Below are 17,105 nucleotides of genomic sequence, written 5' to 3'. Positions count from 1 at the left end.
AACTGCTAGTTACCATAGAGTTCATGAGTAACTAACTGCTAGTTACCATAGAGTTCATGAGTAACTAACTGCTGGTTACCGTAGAGTTCATGAGTAACTAACTGCTAATTACATAGAGTTCATGAGTAACTAACTGCTTATTACCGTAGAGTTCATGAGTAACTAACTGCTGGTAAAGCAGGTAATAAATGTGTGTAAATAAACTAGCAGTTCATAGGATTACTAAAACTTTATTTCTTATTCTTTCTCTGGTAAACTAGCAGTTTGTAACTCATTCATTCTTTGTTAACCAGCAGTTAGCTACTCATTAATTATCTGATTAGCCAGCAGTTAGTAACTGATCTATTTACTGGTTAACTTGCAGGTAGTAAACTCATTTGTTCCCTGGTTAATAAGCAGTTAGTTGCCCATTTAATCCCTAGTTACCACACAGTTGATAAGCATTTATTCCCTGGTTATCCAGAAGTAACTAACTCGTTTGTTTCATGGTTAGGTAGAAGGGAGTACCTCATTTGATGCCTGGTTAATGAGCAATTAGTTGTCCATTTGTTCCCCACTTAAGAAGCAGTTAGTTGCCCATTTGTTCCCTAGTTAATTAGCATTCCGTTGCCCATTTGTTCCCCAGTTAATTAGCAGTTAGTTGCCCATTTCTTCCCTTGTTAATAAGCAGTTAGTTGTCCATTTGTTTCATGGTTAATGAGCAGTTAGTAAATGAGAAGTCAGCTACATATTTATTTCCTTATTATGAGAAGTTTGTCACTCATTCATTACAGTTTAAGTTGTCATTAGTTATGCAAATATTTCTAGATAACTAGCAGATAACTAGCCTAGTTATTCATTCTTTGGTCACGGGCAATCACTCACTCATTAGGTTCCCAGTTAATTGGGGTAAGTTAGCATTTACTAGCCGTTAATTATCCTTTTAGTTCTTTGTAATAAGAACGGTCTTTTGGACCTCGTGTACACTAAAGCAGTGGTTCCCAACCTTTTTTTTTGGGGACCTACCCCCATTACTTGTGCCTAGGAAAAGCGCCCCCCCCCCAATAAAAATAAAGTGACACATTGCTGTCAAACATTAAACTCAACTTTAATTGTTTCATTAATAAAACTAAGAAAATAGGCCTACGCATGTTGTCTTACCAAGTCCTTTGTTTAAACTACTTTATAAGTGTTTTATTGGAAGTTTAGTGGATGTGTACAAATCGGATTTTGGAAATCTCTGAGCAGACACAGCCCTGCGCCCCCCCAGGAATGCAGACCCCCGGTTGGGAACCAATGCATTAAAGGATTGTGCACCTGTGTAACTTAAGTGGTACCAACTACCAGTTTTACAGTAGATTTGTTACATTTTCATGTCTTCTTCCTAAATGTGTTGGTTTAAGAGACTGTATTTCTTTATATCATTCAATAGCAGGTGTTCCTTTATTCCTGTATCCTTCACTGTTACACTACCTCACTTCATTCTTCCATAACACTGCCACTGCTGCAGGATGGACTCCATGTTTTTGAAGTTCTCTGTCTCTGATTCTCCTGAGATGATGCCGAGAGTACTACATGAACATTTCAATAAGGTCCTCTGCTCCAAAAAAGATAAAATGGCTCCGAGAATGCAGCAAGATAAGGTTTGAATTTAAATAGTGGCTTTGTCAGGTGCGCTAAAGACTCCTCAGTTTGATTTTTATTCAAAATAACAAATCAGTGCACTCTGTAATATTGTTGTTGATACTTAAGCTTTTATAAAAGCTGTGATGGAGGTTTTCCCTTGTGTGGAGCCAAATTTCTGCATGCATACCTGCGCAGTATGCCGCCCAGTAAGGAGGCATTGAGGCACTCTGGTGGGGACAGTCTTCTTTTCACCTCTGCGATGGTCACTTTGTACTTGGAGGTGGAGCTGAGCAGCGACAGGCGGCCTGGTACGGAGCAGAACAGATCTGTAGGGTTCACTACACACGTCCCACCTGCAAACAAAAACACAACAGTTAGAACAAGACTAACAACAGAATATCTGAGCTTGTATTGGGTGTTAAACATTTACCGATTGCCATTGTGTGTGCACATGACAAACAGTGAGGACATTAGCTTTAGGGCTGTCATGATACTTCAGTTCCTGTTTTTCCTGATAAGAAAAACAAATTGCAGCATTGCAGTTGCATTATTGGGTAATTTAATTTTCTTAATTACCAAAAACTGCCAGTAAACTCCTGAACACCATGTATGAGCATAAAAAAATGTTTAAAATTATTAAATTCTCTGAAATGATGACAGCCTTAATAAGCACAAATAATAGTTATTAAGCACTATTACCAAACTTCAGCATAACTTCATGCATAAGCATGGCTTAAAAAGCTGAAATCAAATGACTGAAAATGTTTAGTGCTTGATAATCTCACCAGAAAAGTCTCAATCGAATTTCAAATTTGAAGTCTTTTATTGGAGCCTGACAGATATTTTGGTAGGCTGATATTAATAAACCGGTTTACCACAAATATAATGTCAATAGAATAAATCCTTTTTAAAAAGCCCCCAAATCAAATCTTCTACTTCAGAATATGTAAGAAAGAGAAAAATGCCCAAGACATCTTAAAAATAGTGATGTTGCATCAGAACAGAACACATCAGAGGCTCTGGTGGCCAGGCGGTCAGTCAGTGACCCCCCATGTTCAGAGGCTGTTGTCCTCAAAGCAGGCGGTCCTGGTTCAAATCTGGCTCGTGGCTCCTTTCCTGCATGTAAGTTCTCTCTCTTTCCTTGTTTTTGACTTTCAATTATCCTGGCTTTAAAATAATAAGAAGAATACCAAAGAAAAATGTAAAACTAAATAAAGAAGAGTGTGCTTCAGCAAAATGTACACAATATCTGTCACCATATTGGAAATCCATGATTTTTTTAGCAATCTAGTTTCACATTAAACATTTTTTATTTTGTCTGCACTGCTTGTATACCTCTCATACTAAAACAAGAGTGAATAGTTTATTGGTTTCTGTAATGAAGCTCAGTGTAAACCTATCTAGCGTCTTAACACCGTAGTGCTGCTTGAAGTTGGTTAGTAATTTCTACAAATGAATGGCAGAATTATTTAACTGTATAAGGCAACATATGGTTATTTAGTCAGCTGTTTATGGTCTAATTCCTCATCAAAATATTTATAACATTTAATCTAGGCTTCTGTAGACATTTTTCTCAACTTCTGGCACTTTTTTTTCTACTGTTCACTATAATTTTATTGTATTGTTTAAAAGGATTAACTGTTGCATTACTTTTTGTTTGTGTAGATAATTTGCTAACATTTTTTGCCTTGAGATGCACTAATACATGGGTTTAACATCAGCCAGTACCGGCCCGCTGACAAACATCTGCTTTGGTAAATAATGTGGTACTAACATATATCAGTAGCCGATGTTTATCATTTGTGTCCAATCAAATTAAAGCTAACATCTAGCACGCTTCAATCAGTTCTGATCTTTTTCATGATCAAACAGAAGAGAAAATGTTTGCAGAGTGAGAGTGATGAATAAACACTGGTATCTGTGACAGACATCAACTATGTTGTTACTTTGATTACTGTATTGGTATCATTCTTAATTTTCACAATCAGTGCATCTCTAATTATGCTACTAAGAACTTTATATACAGCTTATTTAGTTCTAAAGATTAAACAGTATATCCAAAAAAACAAGAACCAAACTCTGTTCTGGATATTTAGTTCAACTGTGTTTACATTAAACATGCAGACAATAGGCCATTATACAAACTTTTAACTAATCTCTTTGATAAAGACAGCTCAAATAGAGTCACTGACATCAAAATTTAGTGTCATGAAAATGTGTTAACAGAGACATGTAGTTGTTTTCTTGAGAGGCGACTGTTCATTTGAAAGCCTCTTTTAAATCCCGGTGAATTATTGTGATTTTCCCATCAGCCTCTCTCATAGAGGAGATTTAAAATCTCAGTGGGGTTTCCTGGTATAATGATGGAAATTTATAAATACGAAAAAATTCTCCTCATGCAAAATAGACAGGCATTAAAAGGAGAAATAAACTTTAAAATTGCAGTTAAAATGTTTATTTCTACATTGTTTTGCCACCTTTTAGCAAGAAAGTGAGGCCAATCTCCAAGTTTAATAAAGAAACCTAAAAGCACTGTTAGGTACTGTAATGATGGATCAAGTTTCTCATTTTACACTGAATTCTACAAGTAAAAGAGGATGTTTTATTTCCACTCCAGAATCTGCTTTTTCTCCTTTCATTCGTACAGGGCTTTCAGGTTCTTAAAGACTTTAAACACTTTGAAAAACCTCGACTCACAGAAAATACATGAACTTTTTAGTCTAAAAGAGAAGTTACACTTCAAAATAGTAGTAATATATCCTCTGTATCCATCAGCGCTAAGAAAGTGTGGGATTGTTTTAAAAATGGTTTAAAACAGTCTTTTGTGGAAATGATTTAAACTAAGGCTGTTAAACACATTTTTCAGATAGCGATTAATCTCAGAATTTCTGTGGTCAATCACTATTTTTCTCTCTTTTTTGGCGTATTTTGAGATGCCACTATTTGCATTTAAAGCTTTTTTGTTTTAGTTTGGATTTTTGTACTGCCACAAGGGTGTTTGACTTCCTGTTTGGATACAGGCCTGAAAGTAAAGAGAGAACTTGGGAAAGAAGTTTAAGGCTATGACACAGATGGAAAAAGGAACTTATAATTGACCGAAAAGGAAATAATGTAACGGTAAACAGGGTAAGTGCATCATGGTTAATGCTGACGGTTCTAATTTAAACGTTTGACATGTCAGGGTGCAGGTCTAGGCATTACTGTGCACCTTTTAAAAGAAGTTTATATGAGGTCTCTTTGGCTGTTACTTATAATAATCACACATTAGAACATGATACAAATGATAAAGTGAGAACAGCAAAACAATGGGTCAGTGCAGCAAGTATGGAGCCTTACTGTCACTGTTAATGGATTCTTACAACCAGAGGTTTATTGGTGCCTAGAGAGGTGAGTATACTCCTTATTTGTTTTTTAAGCGGCCAGTCCAGGAAAGGATAACTGCTCTGTGTAACGAGCAAAAGCCACCCTGCATATTTATTCAGCTAAAATGGGCCTGTAGGGTTTGCACATTGTCACGTATACTTGTGTGCATTATCTGAGGAACTGCCATCATATTGTCCACCCATTCCTCAATAGAAGAAGGCAAAGGAATAATCATATCACCCTGTTTGAGGTGTAACGGATAACAATGATTAGTGTCTTGTCAACATGGAAAACACCAGTTTGACAGAAAGCACTGGGAGTCACAACCAGAATTCACACACAGTATCATGGCGGGTAGAATTAGAGTGGATAGTTAAGGGTACTGATATCAATAAAGAATAACAGCCCCAATCTGTATTTGTCCCGAACATCATGCTTCTAAGTTTGTGATAAACTATAATTATTATTATCCCTATTTTCAAATGCAAAATGTTTTCATGAAAAAGGATGTTTTTGGATTGTGGCTCTTGCTGTTGTTTTTTGGTCAATGTGCCCCCCAAGTACATCAAGGCTGAGTACCACTGCTTTACTGAGATTGAAAATAAAATGGCTATACTCTGTTTAATTGCATATCCTGAACTACTCCACTGCTTACAAGGAAAACTTTTCCATGTGTGTTGAATTATGAAATTATCTCATTAAAGTATAACAATATAGAATTTTAAACTCTATCACCCTCCTTAAGCTTTATTATTCTAAATTTATTAGCTAATCCAGTGTTTTTGAATTGCTTGTTAATGTCAACAAGTACAATAATTTTCCAAAACAACCTATAATAATAATAATCCCTATATAGTTTGTCTAGAAATATCCAAAAGTGTAAACAGATGGAGGCAGCTTTCCTCACTTAATAACTGAGCGTTGCTCGCTCACAGCCTGTATCATAACCGCATTCTTTACAATAATCTGTATTTTTTCATACCATTTTAATCAAAGCTTAAGAAATGAGTCAAAAACTCTGTGATAGACGATAAAAACTTACACAGTGAGATCAAAAATCTTCAATCACCACTTACAATCTAAATGTATTTCAGTATTCATCCTTTTCACTAGTTAAATATTGCATTAAGTTTTGGTCTGTGTACATATAATATCTATTTTAGCTCAATATTTGTCTGTCTGTCGGAAAAATCAGCTTTAACCCCAGGAGGGGAAACCAAACCTTCTTTTTAATCACCTTCCACCATCCTCCATTTCTTCATGGACTCCTGCATGTGTGAATAAATGATTGCTGTTGTGATAGTGAAGGCTCTTTCACATTATTAATTGCATCTGAATCAGTGTTGTTGAGTCCTCCTGGAATAAATCTACTCTTCTGAGTAGGTCTATTATTATTAAACTTTCACTTGAACTAACGTCCCAAGCAGCTGAAACGCAAGGTTTGTGTCTGATGTACTGTAGGCTATATTCTATTATTCATCTGCCTCATTATCAAATCTAACAGCAGGGTGTGTCGCTTTGTTATTGGGCCGTGCGTGGTTTGATGGAACGAAGAAAAGGACGCCATTTAGGCCGAGTAAGAACAATGCTGCAGGCCTTCTTTTTAGGGCAATGTGGACAATTTAGCCACCAGCCAAGCTCTAAAGAAATCTGACCTATATTTTATCTGTTAAAATCTATTATTCACATGAGCAGAGATGTGCTACTTTGGTTTTTATGGCCGCAGGAAGGCTGTTAGACCTGTAGCTTCAAAAACATGTCACCCAGGTTCAGCACCATGGACAGCGGCTCCCACCTTTCATTTCAGCACCTGGACAGCGCCTCATGCCCACAGCACAACTGTGACATCATAATGGAGGTGCAACAAAAGCCTGTTGTAGTCCAGCGGGCAGCGCTTTAATACAAGGCTGTATGGGAGTTGTATTTCACCTAGGCAGTCAAAAGTAGACGCTTGGGGATCGATTGATACTATTGGTTAAGCTTGGACCCCTGTGTGTGTGTGTGTGTGTGAGTGCGTGCATGCGCGCGTGTGAAGTCCGGCTCGTCTGTGTCTCTCTCTCTATGTGACACAAACCGGGCAGACCTGTCTGTCAGCCTCACGCGCTCTGACAGGGGCGCGCGTCTCTGAAAGCCGCGAGTTCACATCATATTAATTCCCCTAAAAATGTTTTGATTCAAAGTAGTTTGTATTTTATGTTGCCAAGGGCAATCGAAAAGAGCTATTGCCGGTAGTGCAGTCAGTGGAGCGCGCGGGCCCAGAGGCGATAACGGTATTTAAGCAACGGAGAGTAGCCTGGGGCTGCGGCGCGAGCGGCGGGCGGGATCACACGCGGAATCAAGCGCCTTTTACGAGTTTGCCACGAAAATTAAAGAAAAAGAGACACGGGCCAAATGTCATTCTCCTCATATTTTAACAACAATGTTTATAGCGCCTTAAAAAAGCCCGCCAATGTCTTGACAGAAAAGAGAGAAGGCGTGCACGTGCTGCTGTAGTGGCGGGGGCGCGCGCCTGACAGATCGGCTTGATCTGCGAGGCTGCTGCTGTGTTAGAGCTGAACTGGAAAAGGGATAGCAGGGTGATTAAAAACACAGACGACTCCTCCTAAGTAGGATCCGCGTTTCTTGAGTGATTTTCTTTTGAAAAAGGTTATGTGAATATTCATGCCGCCAAAGCCGCAGTCAGAAAGAACAACATTAATATGATCTCGGCTGAATCCGGGGCCCCGCTCGGCATTAGCATATCAAAGCGTCCGCCCGAGGCGAGAGAAGCTATCGATACGGGAGCGGGAGGTAAAGCAAAGATTATTGGTTGTGATGGTTGCAGCGGCTGAGCTCAGGGCCAAATACGGCGCACCATTAACCGAAAGTGATAGCGGAGGGATTCCCGCGTCAATCCGAGAGAAAAGCCCCTACACCTAGGCTGAGCTGATGAAAAATTAAACCCGAGACACAGCCTTCCTCTCTGTATGGAAAACTACACATAGGCCTGGCTAGAAAAAACAGGAGCTGGCTTTGAAGGACCCCAAATCAGACCCAAAGCTTGTTAAAACCCAGCATCATGAGGAAATAGGCTGACCTGGTAATGTCCAAGTCAGCAACCTGTCCTTAAAGCGTCGATATGTGACGCCTTTTACGGCCCTATATCTTAAAACCAAACTAAATCCAATGTAACTCATTTAATAAACAAAAAACTACTCCTGCTGTGGAAAATAATTCCTGTGATAACGTTTCACATTACTGCTCACAATAAATACATAAATGATTTTTTTAGATGACGAATTTGCCCGGAAGCAACCATGCAGCCTGACTCCAAGTAAAATATGGGCTATAGGTTATCCTTGTGTACCCCTTCAGTTTTACATCATTTTAACAATATGTGAACGTTTTTTTTTTCTTTGCCTGCTTGCTAATCAAAATATAATGAATTTATCAATTTATAAAACAAATTATTAAACCTGATTTATTATTTCTGGCGACAAATGGGGGCGGTTTTGAACCTTACACCTGTTATGACGTAACTTTAATCGGCTTTTTTGAAAATAAAAGTTATCTTAAATAAGCTAATTCGGTTATTCTTCGAAATAACACACTACGTTTTTTTATTAGGGCAACGATACAAATTATAGACCCAAACTATCATTTTTGGGGCATTTAAAGGGGGATAATTTATACCATAAACCTGTTGTGGTGTTATTCTAAAAGGCTAACGGTTTTACCGGCTGATGAAAACAAAGCCCAAAATGTTATCTTAAATAGGCTAATACGGTTATTCCGCTTAATAACAGTTTTTGTGTCAACCAAAATATTGACTTTGTTTATTTGGGCTAATTATTGACCTGAATTATTAATTTTTGCCCATAATAAGGGATCATTTTCGTTCATGAACATGCTGTGGCGTGTTTTAAATAGGCCCAACAGTTTTACCGGCTGATGAAAACAAAGTTAGCTTAAAATGTTATCTTAAATAGGCTAATTCGGTTATTCCGTGTAATAACAGTTTTTGTGTTGAACAAACTATTGACTTTGTTTATTTGGGCTGCAATAGTAATTATTGAACTGAATTATTTATTTTTGCCCATAATAAGCGATAATTTTCGATCATGAACATGCTGTGGCGTATTTTAAATAGGCCCAACAGATGAAAACAAAGTTAGCTTGACAAGGCTTATTCAGTTACTCCTTTATAGGCCTGCTTCGGTTGTTTTGTTATCAAAGTATGTCGAATTTTCTCATTTAAGCTACCATACAAGTTATAATAGACCTGAGTTATTATTTTTTGGCAATAAATGGGAATTATTTTTGACCATGAACATGTTATGATGTCTGCTAATATGCCTGCGTTAGCTTAGTGTTTTTACTGGCTAATAAAGTTAGCTTAAAGAGGCTGTAATGTTTTCCTGTTTGATTTTGAAAGATACGATCTTCAATAATAATTGTTGGGTTAGCTGAATTTATGATTAATAAATAAATATGAATATTATATTAAAATAGAATAAATAAACAAAGCAAGCCGTCAAACTGCTGGCTTCAAAGAGGAAATGTAAGATTTAACACCTGTAAAAGCTCTTTACCGCCGAATCAGTACCGTATTAAATCATGACTTTGTTGACATTTTAATTATTCCGAAAATAAAAAATCTATATTTAGAGTGACTGGTAAAAAAAAAAAAAAGAGAGACGTAGGTGTTGAGTGACAGTGAATGGGAAGCGCCTGTTCACTGTGTTAGCTTTTAAATAGGCGAGAAAATGGGGCCGTTCCTGCTCTAACATGTTGACAGCAGACAAGAGAGGGGAGTGTTCCGCCTGTTTGTCTGTCTGCTCGCTGTCTTGTCGTGTCGTGTCGAGCCGTGAGAGAGCTTCACGGCCCCTCCGGTAGACTAGACTAGTCTACAGCATGCAGCTGAGAATAAACAGGGGGGGGGGTCTTACCTCTCCGGATGACGCCCCCTTGGCCGTTGAGCACGAGCCCACACTGCGCTTCCACGGAGCCCTGCGGAGACATACAGCATCATTAGCACCGAGCAGGAGGGTGAAATGACTTCACCCACATTTTATACACCACTGGAGCCCAGGGTGACCCAGCTGTGAGGCTCCAGGAACACCTGATGTAATACCTTTTGAGTTTGTTTGTTTTCTGGAGTTACGAGGCTGGCATGGACACCCAATGAAGTTTATGGTCATCTACATTTACACATAAATAGCAAAACATTTGATGGGCATAAAATAGAAATTATATACATTATGAACAAAGCAATGTCAGAATTAACAGGGCTATAATTTGCATCTTATATTGACAGCAACACCTTAACTGCCCCAATATTTGGTTACCAAGTTTGCAATAAATCAGTAACGGTTATCCAATGATCTGACATGAAATGAGCATGTCTGACAAGCTGTCATGAGTATGAGTGATTCCCCCTGTCAGATTGTTTGATTTTTAACGAATATTACAGGTGATTGAATTTAATATTTCATAACAAATCTTACTATAAAATACAAAAATAAAGATTTTGGAGTTTTTATTTTATATATATGTATATCATTTATCAACAGATCAACTTGAAATGCAGCAAATTCAACAAAAAAATAATGAGTATGAGTGATTTTCCTGACAGATCATTGGATTTTAAATTTTTACTTTGAGACTGAATTCAGAACTTATCATAAAATGTTTCATATAAATGCCAAAATGCTTAGTTTTGAGTATTTCTCTCCAATTAATTCAATTAAAAAAGGATTTCTAAAAAGATCTTGACTTGAATGCAGCAGATGTAAGGAATTGTTTATGGAATGCCATGCACCCTCTATGACTGGTTATAAATACATTTTAGACATTCTGCAGTCATTTAGTTCAGCATTTAATATGCAAGCGTAGTACAAGAATATCAAAAAAAGCTTTTTGGAGCATTTATCCCCAACATATCAGGGATTTTAACAAACTCTTTTTGAAATGCAGTAGATTCAACATGTCATAAGCATGAGTGATGGATCCTCTCAGATTCGTTAATAAACTGTTGACACTTTGAATCGATTGAATTAAGTTGGCTATTTAAAAAATGTGTAAAAATACAGAAAATGATTTACATTTTTGAGCATTTCTCATCTCTAGAAGTGCAACAAATTGGACAAGTTGTCATAGGCATGAGCGGTGTACTGGGAATGTTCGATCTAAAATATAAATTAGACAATTTAAATGGGTTTATTTCAGTTTTGAATGAGATAATTTAATAAATATTCAAGCAATCATATCTGTTTTTTTAAATAATTCCCACCAAAGAGTGTTTTTTTATTATCTGAATTCAAATGCAAGTTTTCATGAGTATAAGTGGTTTAACCATGTTAGATTGTTTATGACTAACAAAATGAAATGATTGTTTTGAGTATTGTCTCCTATATATTAGGGTTTTTCAAACCATTTCCAGTGAATTGCAGCAGATCTGCCAGTATGACTACTGTTCTGTCATATTGCCTAAGTAGGAAGCTCCATATGATTTATTTCAGTCTTTGACGGTAAAATTAAACAAATTATAAACGATTTTACAAGTTGTTGAGCATTTCACACCAAAAGGGCAGGGATTTTTTTTATAACTTGACTTGAAACGCAACAAATTGACCTTGCTTACATCGCTTAAAATCAGTCTGATTTATTTTTCCCTGTCAGGTTCTGCCATTCAAACATCCTTAGAAGATTTAAGTCAGTATTTCACAATAAAACGTTCTAAGAACTCTTTAAAAATGTACACAACTTTTCCAACATATATATATATGATTCCTTATGCAATTCAACCAGCAAATTTAATCTTTTATCAATAATTAAATCATCATCAATGATTCACCCTCTATGATTATTAATTTCAGATAAATTAAAAAAACTCTTGAGTTGTATTTAGCCAGTATTTCCCATTAAAACATCACATAAATTCAAAGAATGGATCCATTTTTTTGCCCATTTCTTTCTTAGGGGTCATGAATTCCTTATGTTTTGGTTTAAAATAAATGCACTTTGAGTCTCTGTCATACCTTTATTCAGTCTGATTTAATTGGTCCTCTTGGGTTGTGTAATTTGGATAATGGTTGGACACTTAAAGGTGATTTCAGTACAACAAACACCACAAAAAAAAAAAACAACAAAAAAAAAAACAGATTTATTGGGTTTAAATATCTCATGACCACTCAGATGTATATTGTGAACCCTTGGAGGGTGTTGACCCACAGATTTGGAACCACTGTCTCTACATCCTACATATTTCTGCGCATATCCTCTTAGGGTTCATAAATAGAGGCCTCACCTCATGGTTTTTAATAAATGGTCCATGTTTCACCCGGGTTGAACCATTTCTTAGTGGTGGAAGCTTTTTGTTAGAAAGTGAACGTCACTGAGCAGCTTTGAGGAAAATTGAGGGCAGAGAGAAATAAAGGATGCAGCTCACGGATCACCCAGAAACGAGCTTAATTTGAAAGGCTGCAGGCTATGAGCGAGGACAGCAGCACTCATCCAGACTGAGCAATGAGCACGAGAGGCCAGAGTTAGTTTCAGCCACCAACCTGTTGGGGATCAATCTGCAGCACATACACACAACAACAAGCAGCAGCCTGTAGCACACATACATGCTGGCCAACATGTATGGAAACCTGTTACAGCCGCCATTTTGGTCCAGATCAGACTCGCGTGCTATCAACAATGTCATCAAGAAAAGAGAACACGGGCTTTTTATTCAGAAAACACTTAATCCCCCGTGCGAGCCTCGAGGCCTGGCCCACGCAGAAGCCCCCCTGATTAAAATAAACCTGAAAAAAGAAGGAGCTTGTTGGAGCTCTTTCTTAACCAGCTCCTGCTCTGTTTCTTTTCTTCTGCTGCGGAGCTAAAGTGATTATAAAATCAATATACAAAACGCAGAGGTCTTGCATGAATTAGCTTAGTGACGGGAGAAAGGTGTGGCAGCTGCTTTTGTTCGCCATGAAAATCTCTTTAACGCGCTCAAAGATGCGACTGGGCTGCACGAGACCATAGGCGCATCTGTTCCCGTTCATACATCCGCCTCGCGCGAGCTCAGGTTCACGAGCCGTTTCTTTCTTTTCCTCAATAAAGGGTCAGACCTGTGCTCTTTTATGTGCCCAGAGCTTTAGATAAATATAGCATTAACCCGCCTATACCAATGCTTTGCTATGAGCGAATAGGATTAAAAAATAAAAGCCCAGTAAAAAATAGCAAACCTGGGCTACTTTTACTTTATTATTGAAAATTTAATAGAATATTTTTTACAATATTAAGTAATGTATTGTATGTCCCATTCAATCCATTATCCATTACGACAAATGAACATAAAATTGGGGGAAATAAATAATAATAATAAAACAAATGAGCCAGCACTTTTTAGAAGTTATTCTCTAATGAAGGGGACAAATATGAGCTAAGAGGACGATATAATCAGATTTTAAGTTAATATACATCTTCATGCTAAAACCACACCCTTTTAAAAAAACCTAAATTAATTAAATTAAACCAATTCTTATGTAAAAATAATAATTTAATAAGGGGATTTTGTATTTATTATAATAAAATATAAAATGGGTTGCAGCCATTTAAAATTATTAATAATATTAAAATAATGAGAAACTATAATAACTATAAGCTAACGATATAAAAACGAATAAATTTTATGTGGCGTAATGACGTAAGGTCCGTTTAATTGTAGACAAAAATGACATTTTGTGTTTACACATTACATAAAACTGTGAAAAATACAAGGATATTACGTAGCGTGTTGACGTAAATTAGCATGAATGTAGGCTACAGAAAATAGAAATTTAAACACGATATAAAATAATGATATGTCACGTAGCGTAATGACGTTCAAAATATCAATAAAAGCGTCACTTTCTCGCGCTAAACCTGAGCTAAGTTGGTAAATAGTTAACATAACTGAAATAATGTGTCGCCGTCTTAAACTGTGCTTAACTACAGCCGTGTTTTAACCAGCTCAGACGTCTCTGCATAAGTAACAAAGTTGATTGACGTTAAGTCCGTAATTGGATAAACTACGGTGCTTTATGGCGCTCGAGCTGCTCATTGTGCCCTGAACCCCGATCCGTTAATCCGCCCTTTACCGGAGAATAGAGCAACCAGCGGCTTTTCTTTGCTTCAACAGACAGCCGGACACACACCCTCTCACTGAAACACTCACACAAGAACCGTGCGAATCCGTTTTCATCTCAACCATTTCTTTACATCGTAGGGAATTATGTAAAATATGGGTCACGTGCGTTTGTGGGAAAATAAAGGGCGGATTTCACAATAGGATTGTATAGACTGCCAGTCAATTAACCTTTAGAAAGAGGCCTGCCTTTCAGAGACTCAGCGCCGGCTGGACTTGACATTTACTTAGCCTGCTGTACAGTCACGTTTGGTTTGGCGAGAAAATTATCTCAAGATGAAATCCAATATTATTATTTTCTCCCGAGTAAGAATCTGGGAGTCAGGGGCTGGGAGAGTGTAAGACAGCTTTGTCAATGCCAAATATACAACAGACAGATGAAGCAGACAGGCAGACATCTGGCGCTGTCTTTCTGTTCAATATTTTTGATATTGCTGTGTTGCTGCATGGCACAATAGAGGTAGGGCTGGGCGATACAGACCTAAAACCATATCCTGATATTTTTTAGATGAATTATGATACATGATATAGCCTTATCTCTGTACTTTTGTCTATAAATAAATAAAAATTGCTGTCATAATTCCAGAATAAGCCTTTAAAGTTTGATATGATTCTCGTAAAAATATAATGGTAGCCCACAGAAACCTGTTTGAAAGCACAGCAAAAATAATAGAAATCCTAGACACCCAATGTAAGGCAACTTTTCGTATTTTCAACCATCAAAAGTTGTAGCCAAATGCATAATCGCTGAAATTGTGCAAAAACATTGTCAACATGCTGAGGTTATCATTCTTGAATACTGTGTTTTAAACCGAAATCGCCATTATCTTAAAAAGTGGTATCAATAACTACAGAAAATCAATGATCTTCAGTGATGTTGTTGCAATTTACCACTTTTCCAAATGTTGCCATTGTATTTGTGCAATTTAGACAGCATAGAGGATTGCCCCTGCAATTTTTCATAATCAAAAAACAAAAGGAAATGCCCAATATTTGGTGTACTATTGTTGATATGTATTAAGCAGGTTTCAATGTAATTAGGTTTTTACCAGTAGTCAAAATGCTTTAAAATACAATACAATAAATGACCATTCTCCTTTGTGGTCAATGAGCATATTACTGTTGTGGTTCTAATTGAAAACAATCTTTTTATTTAGCTTTAGGCCTGGTATCCATTTTCTTCTGCAAACCAACTCTAACCATATCAATATCAATGATACTGCCTCACCTTAGCCTATGTGTCAATTGAAAATGCATCAATATACTGTAAAACTGGATGTTCTGCCCAGTCCCAAATAGAAGGAAGCAAGGGCAGGGAGGGGGTCAGCAGTAGGCCAGTGGGGCAGGGATACTGGGCCTGAAGTGGCAGCTATGATAGTTCTGGTAGAGTATTTTTTAACACTGTTAATAACCACACATGAAGACCGGAAGTTAGAAAGGGGGCACATTACGGTGTTGGACCTGAGGGGGGACTGTGTTTAAGCTTGGAAATGAGAGTAATCGCTGCCTCCGGTACCTGTAGGTCGTCTGACGCCGGCGGAGGAAGACCCAGGCCGGCTCCGGGCAGCAGCCTCTGGTCCGGGTGGTGCATACCGACACCGTAGGCCTGGGAGCCGTGTGACGTCATCAACGACAGGTCATGGCGCCGGTAAGCGTCGAGGCAGCCGAGCTCGCGCCGCTGCTGCTCGTCCAGGCACGAGGACTTGAGGGCCGAGCGAGCGTTGTGCAGGTTGATGAAGTCGGCTGGTTCCCCGTGATGGATCTGCTGGTAGTACTGGCCCGAGTGCAGCGAGTTCAGGCCGTAGGCCTCCGGGGCTACGGCCGGGTGGGAGTGCTGGAACTCGTAGTGGAAGGACTGGTGGTGGAGGGGCGTGTACTGGTGGTTGGCCGAGAAATAGGGCGAGGCGAACTCCGTCCCCGCCGGCGCTGGGTAGGTGAGCGGGGAGGAGGAAGAGTAGGCGACCGAGGAGTTGGCCACGGACTCCAGGCAACCGAGCTGCATGAGCCGGTAACTGTTTGATCCGTCGTGACGTATCTACAAGATAATAAAGAGACGGGGAAATATATGAGCCGTGTCATTTAGCATCAGCCGGAGTCTTCTCTCTCTCTCTGCCTCCCAAACACACTCCAAAAACACAACTCACACACTCAAAGCGTTTTTTTTTCTTCCTACTTTAAACCACCTGAAGGAGATGTCACTTCCACACGCCCGGGAGGGGAACGAGCGCACGGCAACAGGAGCCATCGGTATTTTTTCCCTCCCTTTGGCGTGCCTGTCACTCTGCTCGCAGCGGTTTAAAAGGCGTGCTGTTATATATTATTATTATTACCGAGCTGCTGGCGAATTTACTGTCCCAGCTCTGGCGCTCATTGTGGATGGGAGGTAAGCAGAGTGAGACACAGCGGAGTGTTCCGCCCTGAAATGTACTAATCACACTGTTACACCAGCCCCACTCATAAAAAGCCCCGTTTTACAGGCAGCAGCTCTAACATCAACCACTCTTTTCTCCCATCATGCATTTTATTTTTTTTATCCATCTAAAAGCAACAAAATACTCCAGTTGGAGCTTTCTGGAGGGATCATGCTGCCTTCAAATGCCTCTGTAACTCTGCTAAAGCAAACATTATTCTTCTTCTACGCTCCGGTTGTAATTTTATGAATTAAAGGATGATAAGAAAATAAATTTGCGTACCTCTGCGTCGTGGACAAGTCCGGGGAAGGTCGCTGACATTGTGCTTTCTCCAAAGTAACCCGTGTTTTTTTCCTCCGTTCTATGGCCCAGGTTGAGTGATAATAATAGTAATAAAAATGCGTTAAAATCCTCAAAAAGCGAGAGAAATGGAAAAGTCCCCCCTCGCGCGCTCTCGGTAACGGCAGAAAGCAGGCGGAACGCGAGCGTCTCCCCTCTGCACGGACGGGGCTGGCTCACGGATTTTGTACTTGCAGGGTATTTCTCGGCTGATGTCGTAGGTCCCTTGGTAA

The 17,105-nt window shown here is 38.7% G+C and overlaps 1 protein-coding gene across 1 annotated transcript in view; it reads right to left on the bottom strand.

Annotated features, from left to right (window-relative positions):
* The window catches only part of tfap2d (transcription factor AP-2 delta (activating enhancer binding protein 2 delta)), a 33,686-nt gene extending 16,806 nt beyond the window's left edge, over positions 1 to 16,880 (bottom strand). The window contains exons 1-4 of the mRNA XM_041804744.1: positions 16,816 to 16,880; positions 15,639 to 16,157; positions 9,897 to 9,957; positions 1,793 to 1,958 (exon numbers count right to left, since the gene is read on the bottom strand). Of these exons, the coding sequence (XP_041660678.1) occupies positions 1,793 to 1,958; positions 9,897 to 9,957; positions 15,639 to 16,157; positions 16,816 to 16,854 (785 nt within the window). The 5' untranslated portion in view covers positions 16,855 to 16,880. The remainder of the gene's footprint in view (positions 1 to 1,792; positions 1,959 to 9,896; positions 9,958 to 15,638; positions 16,158 to 16,815) is intronic.
* Between the last annotated feature and the right edge of the window lie 225 nt (positions 16,881 to 17,105).

The sequence above is a fragment of the Cheilinus undulatus genome, linkage group 14 (genome assembly GCF_018320785.1).
Source record: "Cheilinus undulatus linkage group 14, ASM1832078v1, whole genome shotgun sequence".
Taxonomy (NCBI): domain Eukaryota; kingdom Metazoa; phylum Chordata; class Actinopteri; order Labriformes; family Labridae; genus Cheilinus; species Cheilinus undulatus.
This window is presented reverse-complemented; position numbering and strand designations above follow the sequence as displayed.